General features: G+C 37.7%; 1 protein-coding gene across 5 annotated transcripts in view; it reads left to right on the top strand.

Moving 5' to 3' along the window:
* IL6ST (interleukin 6 signal transducer) overlaps positions 1–12617 on the top strand; it is a 66483-nt gene that overhangs the window by 28325 nt on the left and 25541 nt on the right. For 4 of the 5 annotated variants that reach the window (XM_017548685.2, XM_017548683.2, XM_037745783.1 and 1 more), the window contains 5 exons: positions 2391–2696; positions 4234–4354; positions 8898–9064; positions 9624–9778; positions 12397–12556. In XM_017548685.2, the coding sequence (XP_017404174.1) occupies positions 2391–2696; positions 4234–4354; positions 8898–9064; positions 9624–9778; positions 12397–12556 (909 nt within the window). Of the gene's footprint in view, positions 1–2390; positions 2697–4233; positions 4355–8897; positions 9065–9623; positions 9779–12396; positions 12557–12617 lie in introns of those variants that run through there. The other variant, XM_037745786.1, reaches the window with a different exon arrangement.

The following is a 12617-nucleotide window of genomic DNA, read 5'->3' as shown; positions in this document are numbered from 1 at the left end:
TAGAGCCTCTTTCAGGAGCTCTTGTAAAGCTGGCCTGGTGGTGACGAAATCTCTGAGTACTTGCATGTTCCCAAAGGATTTTATTTTTCCTTCACTTGTGAAGCTTAGTTTCGCTGGATAGGAGATTCTGGGTTGAACGTTCTTTTCTTTTAGGATGTTGAATATCGGCCCCCATTCTCTTCTGGCTTGTAGGGTTTCTGCTGAGAGATCTGCTGTGAGTCTAATGGGCTTCCCTTTGTGGATAACCCGACCTTTCTCTCTGGCTGCCCTTAGTATTTTCTCCTTCATTTCAACCCTGGTGAATCTGACGATTATGTGCCTTGGGGTTGCTCCTCTTGAGAAATATCTTTGTGGCGTTCTCTGTATTTCCTGGATCTGAATGCTGGCCTGACTTGCTAGGTTGGGAAAGTTCTCTTGGATAATATCCTGAAGAGTATTTTCCAGCTTGGATTCATCCTCTTCGTCGCATTCAGGTACACCTATCAAACATAGATTAGGTCTTTTCACATAGTCCCACATTTCTTGGAGACTTTGTTCATTCTTTTTCACCCTTTTTTCTCTATTCTTGTCTTCTCATTTTATTTCATTGAGTTGATCTTCGACCTCTGATATCCTTCCCAGGCAAGCAGGCTGGTAATTTTTAATCTCAAAAAGACTTCATGGGTAACTACCCAGGAACCCCACAGCAAAAAGGATTCACTGTGGAAAGCCACCTTAAAATTGTGGACATTGAAGCTACAGAAAAATAATAAAATCATGTCAAATAGTTGGGACTTTTATCTTGATAATAGGTAGTCACTAAATCATTTAATGTAGACAAATGTCATAATTATTTTAGAACAGTATCTGTGATAGTAGTATGTAAGATAAACTGGAAGGAGGTCAGGCTGATATAAATAATACAGTGCTCTGTGCTTCAGCAGTCAAAGGTTTATTTCATTGGAAAGAAGAGATTGATATGCATATTAAGAATATAGAACGAATAAAGTGCAATATTGTTAAGTTGGAGGTTAGTGGAGGCTAATTAGAGAGAGAGGTTGGAAGATGACTACAGAGTATCTGGCCTAGATGTCTGGATGGGAGTGGCGCTGTTAGCAGACGCAGAGAAGTAAGAATGAAAAATAACAAGTTTGAAAAGATTGTGATACATATAATTTTGGACATGCTAATTTAAACATAGCTACAGGAAATCTCAGGTAAATATATGTCTAATGGGTTATTGAAAGCATGGAGGAGTTAGTGCTAGAGATGGGAACTGAGATGCCATCAACATGGACTAGGTGATAGGTATAGCATATAGTTTAATTTTTTTTACCCGATCTGATTCTTTGTGTTTTGTTTGTTTTTTGAGACTGGGTCTTGCTATGTCGCCCAGGCTGGAGTGCCGTGGCTTGACCTCAGTTCACTGCAGCTTCCACCTCCCAGGTTCAGGTGATTCTCATGCCTCAGACTCCCAAGTAGCTGAGATTACAGGTACCCACCACGACACCCGGCTAATTTTTGTAGACACAGGGTTTCACTCTGTTGGTCATGCTGATTCTTTGTTTCTAAATAGGGGATCTTATCCCATGTGTTTATTCTCAATCCATTGTCCAGGGTGGAGTGCAATGGTGTACTACAACCTTGACCTCTTGAGCTCAAGCGATCATCCCGCCTCCAGCCTCCGGAGTAGCTGGGACTATAGGCATGCATCACCATGCTCGGATAATTTTTTTTCTATTTTTAGTACAGATGGCGTCTCCCTATGTTGCCCGAGTTGGTTTCAAACTCCTGAGCTCAAGCAATCCTCTTGCCTCGGCCTTCCAAAAGTGCTGAGGTTATAGACATAAACCACCAGACGCAGCTCCATGCATTTATTCTTAAAACTAAACTGTTTGGCCACCTTGTTTTATTCTTCCTGTTTTGTATTGGTCCCTTGCTGTTTCTTTTGATGTTTGAGTTTTGATGTGTGGACATATATTCTGTCTGTCTGTGACCCCAACAGTACTCCACAACAGCATTCAGTACTGTAGAGGAGACTACCACTGCCTATTTTCTGGAGAGTTTAGTTTAGACCTGGGGTCCAAATGGAGGGACAGAATAGGTCATGGGGCAAGTATGTATCATGCTGCAGGTAGTCTGTGTTTCCTTAAAGAAATAGTTTATACCTTGGGGTAAAGCATGAATGGGTTTTTCTTAATTCAGCTCCATTATCCTAATTTGCATATTTCTTTACAAATTCAGGCATTAAATTCTAACCATATTGATTTTCAGTTGTGTATTCTTTTTCTGTGTCTTTAGGGATATTTTAGTGAAGGTTGAGGGACTCTACATTGAATGCTACCAGTTAGATATCATTTTGTACCAGAAAAATTCAGTCTATTTATATATTTTCTGTTGTTCCTTTTTAGGTGAACTTCTAGATCCATGTGGTCATATCAGTCCTGAATCTCCAGTTGTACAACTTCATTCTAATTTTACTGCGGTTTGTGTGCTAAAGGAAAAATGTATGGATTATTTTCATGTAAATGCGAATTACATTTTCTGGAAAACAAACCATTTTACTATTCCTAAGGAACAATATGCTATCATAAACAGAACAGCATCCAGTGTCACCTTTACAGATATAGCTTCATTAAATATTCAGCTCACTTGCAACATTCTTACATTTGGACAGCTTGAACAGAATGTTTATGGAATCACAGTAATTTCAGGCTGTAAGTTTTGTTTTTGTCTTACTTCAGGCATTGTCATGACTGTTGAACTGCATTTTTAATAATGTCCTTTCATCTTTATAAAATGTAGTAACTTGTAGACTTAGTGACTTGGACATGTTTGTTTTTTAAAAAATAAGCTTAGAAGTAGGAATGGCATTTCCATTATTAATGTGCCAAAGCCTAAAGAGTGATACAAGTCTCCTGTCTTTCCTGAAAGTCAAGCAGTTTTCAGTTTATTAAATAAATATTTGACATGAGACCCTCCCTCCCACTACAAGAAAGTATTGTTGAATTGACATCTATGATGGTAACTCTCAATATCCCTTAATTGCTGAGAAAATTCACATGTAAAACAGCTATCTGAAGAAGGCAAAAAAGGCTGGGCACAGTGGCTCACGTCTATAATCTCAGCACTTTGGGAGGCGGAGGCGGGCGGATCACCTGAAGTCGGGAGTTCGAGACCTGCCTGACCAACATGGAGAAACCCTGTCTTTACTAAAAATACAAAAATAGTCAAGCATGGTGGTGCATGCCTGTAATCCCAGCTACTTGGGAGGCTGAGGCAGGCGAATCACTTGAAGCCGGGAGGCGGAGGTTGTGGTGAGCTGAGATGATGGCATTGCACTCCAGCCTGGGCAATAAGAGTGAAACCCTGTCTCCAAAAATAAAGAAGGCAAATCAATACTGGAGTAAACCTTTGTGTGTGTGTGTGTGTGTGTGTGTGTGTGTGTGTGTGTGTGTGTGTGTGTGTGTCAGACTCTCACTCTGTCGCCTAGGCTGGAGTCCAGTGACATGATCTCAACTCATTGCAATCTCCACTTCCCGGGTTCAAGTGATCTCCCTGCCTTAGCCTCCCAAGTAGCTGGAACTACAGGCATGAACCACCATGCCTGGCTAATTTTTTGTACTTTTAGTAGAGATGGGGTTTTGCCATGTTGGCCAGACTGTTCTCAAAACTCCTGGCCTCAGATGATTCACCTGCCTCAGACTCCCAAAGTGCTAGGATTACAGGTGTGAGCCACCCCGCCTGGCCTTGGAGTAACAAAGTAAACAAAATAAACTTACTGTGATCTAGAGGTGGGTTATTAAATTTGTAGATCACCCAGACTTTACAATTTTGGCATATGCTTTTCTTCCAACAGAGTAGGGAACGTAGTAAGAAAATAAATATAAATGAATAATTTTTGCTTCTTACAAACATATATAAATATTACCTTTAAAAATTCACTTAATGGAGAAATCAGCTGATATTTTTATCCAGTTATAAATGAAAGATGATTTTATGTAGAAAATTAATATGAAACAAACCAGTTAATGACAGTTAGGATGGATATATATGTATTACTGCCTAAAAAGAAGTATAAGAGTTTAGATAGAAAAGAAATTAACAACATTACCAGCCTTTCATAGTGTCCATACTTTTTGCTTGGGTTTGTTTTTTTTTTTCCATCTAATTTAGGTTGTAAATGTCTTGGGTAGTATATAAATTGCATACTATTTGTGGATATAACGCTTTTTGAAAAACAATCTCTTTTAGTGCCCCCAGAAAAACCTGAAAATTTGAGTTGCATTGTGAATGAGGGAAAGAAAATGATGTGTCAGTGGGATCCTGGAAGGGAAACACACTTGGAGACAAACTTCACTTTAAAATCTGAATGGTATGTTGTTTTAAATTTGTTTTGTGTTCGATTTATTAAGTTATTCATTTTCCAAGTAATAATATTAAATGCTATTTTTAAACATTTAATTTTTTTATTTTGTAACATTTCAAATATATGTAAAAGTAGAGGCCAGGTGTGGTGGTTCACACCTGTAATCCCAGCACTTTGGGAGGTTGAGGCAGGCAGATCACTTGAGGTCAGGAGTTCGAGTCCAGCCTGGGCAATAGGATGAAACCCTATCTCTACCAAAAATACAAAAATTAGCTGGGCGTGATGGCAGGCACCTGTAATCCCAGGTACTCTGAGGTTGAGGCAGGAGAATCGCTTGAATCCAGGAGACGAAGGTTGCAGTGAGCCGAGATCGCACCACTGCACTCCAGCCTGGACAACAGAGTGAGACTCCATCTCAAAAAATTAAATATAAAAGTAGAAATAATCATATAATAAATACCCATACATACCCATTACTCAGCTTCAACAGTGGCCAGCTTGTGACCAGTCTTATTTCAAAGATACTCTTGCCCATATTATCTTGAAGAGAAAATCTCAGACATCATATCATTTCATCAAAAATATTTCAACACATATCTCTAAAAGATAAGGACATTTTAAAAAAAGCATAACAACATACCATTATTACACTCAGATATAAAATACATCATTTTCTGTTAGTGTTAATTTCCCCCATTGTCTCATAAATACGTGTAGATGTATAATTTTTTTTACATTTGTTTGAATCAAGATTAGAATAATATGCTCCATACTTTCTGAATTTATATCTTGTCCCTCAAACTATAGGTTCTGTTTCTTTTTCCTTATAATTCAGTTGTTAAAACTTTTTCCTTACAATTCATTGTTTAACATATTCTCTTGTCTTTTTTTTTTTCCTTTTTGAGTCTTGCTCTGTCACCAAAGCTGGAGTGCAGTTGTGCAATCTCGGCTCACTGCAACCTCCGCCTCCTGTGTTCAAGCAACTCTTCTGCTTCAGCCTCCTGAGTAGCTGGGATTACAGGTGTGCACCACCACGCTCAGCTAATTTTTTTTGATATTTTATAGTAAAGATGGGAGGTCTCACCATGGTGGTCAGGCTGGTCTCACTACTGACCTTGTGATCCACCTGCCTTGGCCTCCCAAAGTGCTGGGAATACAGGTGTGAAGCACCATGCCCAGCCCCCTTGTCTTTTTATTTCCAAAAAATTGCTGTTAGACCTACAGATTTCATCAGATTTGGGTTTGATTGGTTTGATTCCCCCCCCCCCAAAAAAAATATTTTGTAGGAGTGATGGATACTTCTATCAGGAACATCCAGATAATGTTTCACTGTTTTTCTTTTTTCTGAAATTAAGATTGAGCAGTGGTTTCAGGTGTTGTCAGCCTTATTCCTTTAGTAAGTTTCCCATTTTGTTTTCAAACACAAAAGCTGAAAGAATTTTGCAGTGAACACTCTTACATATCCATCACCTATATTCTACAGTTAATGTTTTACTATATTTTCTTCATTATCTGTTTATGCATCCTTCTTTCTATCTATTCATCTCTTTTTTATGCATTTCATAGTGAGTTGCAGTCATTAATATGCTTCACCCTTAATCACTTTACATGAACTAGAGTTCAGTATTTTGTTTTTAGATAAAATTTACATATAGCAAAAACACAGATCTTAGTGTATCATCCACTGAGTTTTGACAAGTACACCCGTGTAACTCAAATCAGTATCAAGACATAGAACATTACAACCAAAAAGTTCCCTCCTGCTCCTTCCCAGTCAATCCCAGCCACTGCCCCACCCATGAGCAACAACCTGATTTTCTTCACCATAGATTATTTTTTCCTGTTACAGAAGGTCATATAAATGAGATTATATAGTCTTTTTTTTTTTTTTCTGAGTATGGGTCCTCCCTGAATAGTATATAGCCTTTTGTGAAAAGTTTTTCAACTCAACAGAATGTTTTGGAAATTTAATCTTGTTGTTTTCCTACTAGTTTTTTCCTTACAGCCTTGAGCAGTCATCAATGATCATAATACAAATTACGAAATGAGTATCCTGTGTTTTGTTTGTTTTAGCTGAAATACCTAAAGAAAATCTTGCCTTTATCAATTGTGAGTTACCCTGAAGTACAATTCAGATAAGAGAAACATGATCGGGTTAATATTTTTCCTTAATTACCAGTTTTATAATGAGTTGATTTCCTGGTATCCTCTTAGATAATGAGGGCTTTTCTTTTTCATTATAAATTTATATTTAAACATATTTGATATTTTAATTCATTATAGTGGTTATTCTTATTGATGCTTAAATTGTCCCATCTTTGATCGGTGGCACTTTATTCAGATTGGCTCATTCGTCCTTTTTTTTTTTTTTTTTTTTTTTNTAAAAGAGAAACTGCATTTGTCAGCCTCTGTCTTTTGTTTTTTCTTTTTTAGAGACAGAGTTTCACCATGTTGGCCAGGCTGGTCTTGAACTCCTGACCTCAGGTGATCCACCCATCTCGGCCTCCCAAAGTAAGGCCACCGTTCCTGGCCTTTTTTTCTTTTGAGACAGAGTTTCACTTTTTTTTGCCTAGGCTGGAGTGAAGTGGCATGATATCAGCTCACTGCCACCTCTGCCTCCTGAGTTCAAGCGATTCTCCTGCCTCAGCCTCCCAAGTGGTTGGAATTATATAGGTGCCCACCATCATGCACAGCTAATTTTTGTATTTTTATTAGAGATGGGGATTCACCATGTTGACCAGGCTGGTCTTGAACTCCTGACCTCAGGTAATCCACCTGCCTCCCAAAGTACTGGGATTACAGGCATGAGACACCATGCCCAGCTCATTCATCGCCTTGATACAACTTCCTTAGCCCTTGGTAGCTCTCTGATATAACATGTTTTTACAGGCTCATCTTACATATTTCTTCACCCAGACTTGGAATCAACCATTTCCCAAAACTCTCTGGTTTCATTTAGTGGGAAATAATATTTAGAGACTACAATCTGGGTGGAATTCATCATTACTGGATTGTCATAGTTTTTAGGTTTTTTCAGTCAAAAGAGCTAGGATGTTTTGTGGTTTGAGATATAATACATCTTTTTAAAAGATACAAATTCATACTGATATTTTCAGTTTAAAATTAGGACTGTAGATTTTTACATAATTACATTCACCTAACATCTACATTTTCTTTCTTATGAACTGAAAAACCTAGTTCACAACACTAACATAATTATTCATTTGCTTTATCCTATGGTTAATACAACAGCTGCAGAATATTAACACCAGTATTAGCACCAACAAAATGATTACTAAAAATGATTTTTTTTAGACAGAGTCTTGCTCTGTTGCCAGGCACTAGGCTGGAGTGCAGTGGCGTGATCTTGGCTCACTGCGACCTCCACCTCCCGGGTTCAAGCAATTCTCCTGCCTCAGCCTCCCGAGTAGCTGGGACTATAGGCATGCGCCACCATGCCCAGCTAATTTTTGCATATTTCAGTAAAGACGTGGTTTCACCATGTTGGCGAGGATGGTCTTGATCTCTTGACCCCATGATTGGCCCACCTTGGCCTCCTAAAGTGCTGGGGTTACAGGCGTGAGCCACCTTGCCCGGCCATGATTTTAAGATTGTTTTTCTTTATGAAGGATGTGTAGTAGTCAAATACTATTTTTTTTTTTTTTAAGGCCGGGCTAGAGTATGGAATATTACTATGTTTTAATGTTACTTGGAATAGTTCCTTTCTATGTGGTTATACCACATACTCAGTACACAAGTTTATGTGTTTCATTTTGCTTTTGATTTTTATGAATTTTTCTTAATTATATAAAATAATCCCAAAAGTCAAATCTATTAATAGTATTAAGGCATGTTCAGTGAAGTCTATATTCCTGAATCCTCTGCCTTATAGTTCCTTCTTCCCCTTAGAGGCTGTTTGTGTTTTGATTTGATTTGGGGTTTGGTTTATCCGTCTATTTTAAAAAATAGTGTTATATATACATATTTTTAATTGAGGCATAATTTATATACATATAAATAAATATAGTAATATTATTTGAAACTTTCCATGGTGTTAGAAATCAGATAGTGGTTGCTTAAGTTTGACTAGAAAGAGGAATTTTAGCCCTAAGGCTAAAGGCTAAGGGGTGATAGAAATTCTTATCCTTAACCTCCTGTCATCATCTAGCATACTGTGCTTAGAGAAAGCATATCGTGCTTAAAGAAATTTCTGGTACAGTAAGGGTTCTGTTTTAGGGAAAAGAAAAAAAAACAGCACTGGGATCACAAGGAAATAGATAATTTTTGGAGGGGTGTCAGTGGGGATGGAGCATAAAATTTTAAAGCACAATATTTTTAGACTACAAATTTGAAAATAATTTATGTCTTTAGATCAAAGTCAATTTTAAAGAAAGGTTAATTTTTAAGAAATTTTGTTAGTGATCAACAATTTATTGCAAAATTTGCTACAACAGTCTAAATCTCATCAAATTCTTTGCAAGTAATTTTTTTCACTCTAATTTTTTCAGATGTGTTTTTAATGACTGATTCTTCAACTTTTTGTATTTAGGGCAACACACAAGTTTCCTGATTGCATAGCAAAACGTGACACCCCTACCTCATGCACTGTTGATTATTCTACTGTGTATTTTGTCAACATTGAAGTCTGGGTAGAAGCAGAGAATGCGCTTGGGAATGTTACATCAGATCATATCAATTTTGATCCTGTATATAAAGGTAGTTATAAACCTGAATTTGAGAGTTTATTTGACTCTATAGTAGTTTATAAATTAAAGCAGTTTTTAGATTTTAATTAATGTAGAAACAAGCATTTATTTATCTTAGTGATTTTTGTGAAGTCATTTTATCAATAATATCAAATGGAATTTGGAAAAAGAAAAATATCCATAATCCAACCACAATTATAGCTGTTTTCACTTTGAATGTTATCTTCTGGTATTTGTCCAGTTCTCAAACATCTTACACCGTTGTAATTACAATATGTATATTCCATTTTTATTCTCGTTTTAAAAAATCTGATATCATAAATGTTTGTCTTTTGATATATGAACCTGAAGAGATTGACAAATGTAGTAAACTGACAAGGAAAACTAAAGGTTCTTTAGAAATCTTTTTTTGTCCATTATAAGATATATAGCATAGCATTATTTTCAGAGAAATTAGTTCATTTGGTAAGGATAAATGAATATTGTAAAATAAAGGGAAATATAAAGAGTATATTTGAGTTTGTATATGAAATTGTAAAACATAATAAGCCTTAGGATTTATTTTTCAGTGAAGCCCAATCCACCACATAATTTATCAGTGATCAACTCAGAGGAACTATCTAGTATCTTAAAACTGACATGGACCAACCCAGGTATTAAGAGTGTAATAACGCTAAAATATGACATTCAATATAGGACCAAAGATGCCTCAACCTGGAGCCAGGTAAATTGAAAGTTACTGTTTATTCAAATAGTTCTTCTTTCAACCCTCTAACCTTAAAAAGTTTCAGTTATTTTCTAAATGTCTTAAGTTTCTGGTTAAGTGAAATATTTTGCTTGACACCTCTTCTTTATTTCAAACAAGGGCAATCAGGAAGATAGAAAATACAGCTTTGCTGTATACAGTAGCCTTTAAGTACAATGTGAAAATGATACAGGTTGATAGGAAATGGCTTTTTTTTTTTTTTTAAGAGACGGGGTCTCCCTTTGCTCAGGCTGCTGGCCCACTCCAACTTTGGACTCAAGCTTAGGTGATCCCCCTGCCTTAGTCTCATTACAGGTGTGCACCACCACACCTGGCTGCCATTATTATTATTATTATTATTATTATTATTTGTGGAGATAGAGTCTCACCATGTTGCCCAAGGTGGTCTCAAACTCCTTAAGTGATTCTCCTACTTTGTCCTCTCAAAGTGCTGGGATTACAGATGTGAGCTACCACTCCAAACCTAGAAATGGCATTTTTGATGGGGGATACAAAGAATATAGGTAATAAGCAAATTAAGTAGAGGAGCAAAAATAAAGAGATTATAAAGATAAGGTAGCTAGTGTAGGGGTTGGTGTGCTACCCTCTGCCAAAATCAGCCTGTGACTTGTTTTTGTAAATAAAGTTTTTTTTGAACACAGCCATACTAATTTCTTTACATATTGTCTCTATTTTTATTCTACATTGGAAGAGTGAGTAGTTTCAAAGAGATTATCTGGCCCACAAGGCTAAAATATTAGTAAATATTTTATCTACCTCTTTATGGAAAGTTTGCCAACTACTGAGGTAAAGGAAGGGATTGGTAGGGAACTTTTAAGACTGAAAAGGATAAGTGTACCCAAAGATGATGCTTGTCAGCAAAAGAAAAAATACTTGGAGCTTTTTAAAAGGCTATCACCATAGCATTCAGCTGTCCATACTCTTCTCTCTTTTGATTTCATTTATCACTAACAGTATGTCTTTGCTTTTGCTGCTGTGGTCACAGCTTGTAAGGGAATTGGGCTCATGACCTTACTACTTCTCTTTTTCCCACTTATAGTGCTCAGAATACAATCAGAAAAAGCAATAAAACAAAATTGGTTTAATGCTTCATGTTGTACAGAGAATGTACATAGCTGAAGTTCTTCAGAATGTGATATTAAGTACAGAATCTTAATTCAGTGCTATAAAAAAGACTGATATTTATTTTGTACCTAATATTGTCAGAGTAATAGAACTACTTATTTATCTATGTTTAATCTCCTTTTTTCCTGAAAGCCAAGTTTAAAAGCCACAAAAACTCTTGTTTTTCTTGATTGGGCTGGATACCTTCCTTCTGCCCGTCCACATCTACGCTCTTCTCTTCCCTACCCTTCTCTTTGTTGTGTCATGCTGACCTGTATGGATTTCATCTGTGGGTTCCTATTCTTTCTAGCTTCCTAGTGACTTTGGTTAATGCTGGGCAGGAGAGAAGACAGAAGAAAAGTGAAATTGGCATGTTTATTTTTCTCTGCTTCCTCCCTGGAACTGGCTTTTTTTGTTGTTGCTTTTTTGAGATGCAGTTTCACTCTCATTGCCCAGGTTGGAGTGCAATGGCACGATCTTGGCTCACTGCAACCACCGCCTCCCCAGTTCAGGCGATTCTTCTGCCTCAGAATCCCGAGTAGCTGGGATTATAGGTACCCACCACCACGCCCAGCTAATGTTTCTATTTTTAGTAAAGATGGGGTTTCACCATTGGCCAGGCTGGTCTTGAACTCCTGACCACAGGTGGTCCACTCACCTCAGCCTCCCAAAGTGCTGGGATTACAGGTGTTAGGTACCACACCCAGCCAGCTGTCTTTCAATTTAAGGTCACTGCCTGTCAAGACAGCCCTCCCTAGCTGACCCTCTTCTTTCACGTTCTGGTACCTCTCCTCATCCCTTTGGGCCTAGACGTAGAAACAGCGCCAAAGTATTAACTGCACTGTCTAAGGATTTCATATACTCTGCACGTAGTCCCTTTATGAAACCCTCCTTGAATTAATTCTAAATGGAGTGTGCCATCTGTTTTCTACTGAAATCCTGAGTTATATCAAAAGCCCTGTGGAAGAAATAAAGGGAAAAAAGGAAGGGTAACAGATGTTTCCATACTTCTCAAACCTAATAATTTTACTGATTTAGAAAACTTACACTTATTTCTCTCCTGAGGTTGAGTTTAATGTATCAGTCCTGTTTCAATAAAATAGCTTGTAGGCTGGGTACAGTGGCTCACACCAGCACTTTGGGAGGCCAAGGCAGGTAGATTGCTTGAGGTCAGGAGTTTGAGACCAGCCTGGCCAACATAGTGAAACCTTGTCTATACTAAAAATACAAAAATGAACTGGGAGTGGTGGTGGGTGCCTGTGAGTAATCCCAGCTACTCAGGAGGCTGAGGCAGGAGAATCACTTGAACCTGGGAGGCAGAGGCTGCAGTGAGCCTAGATCACATCACTACACTCCAGCCTGGGCAACAGAGCAAGACTCCACCTCAAAAAAAAAAAAAATTCTAAATTTTAACAAAATATAGAAGACCTTACTAATCGAGGTTTTCTGTTGGTTGATTTCCTTTGTTTCAGATTCCTCCTGAAGATACAGCATCCACCCGATCTTCATTCACTGTCCAGGACCTTAAACCTTTCACAGAATATGTGTTTAGGATTCGCTGTATGAAGGAAGATGGTAAGGGATACTGGAGTGACTGGAGTGAAGAAGCAAGTGGGATCACCTACGAAGATAGTAAGTAAATGCATATATGAAGAAGTAAAGCTATTGGAATTCCAGCTGTGAATTGGTTCTG

This window comes from Cebus imitator, unplaced genomic scaffold (assembly GCF_001604975.1).
Source record: "Cebus imitator isolate Cc_AM_T3 unplaced genomic scaffold, Cebus_imitator-1.0 Scaffold213, whole genome shotgun sequence".
Classification (NCBI taxonomy): Eukaryota; Metazoa; Chordata; class Mammalia; order Primates; family Cebidae; genus Cebus; species Cebus imitator.
This window is presented reverse-complemented; position numbering and strand designations above follow the sequence as displayed.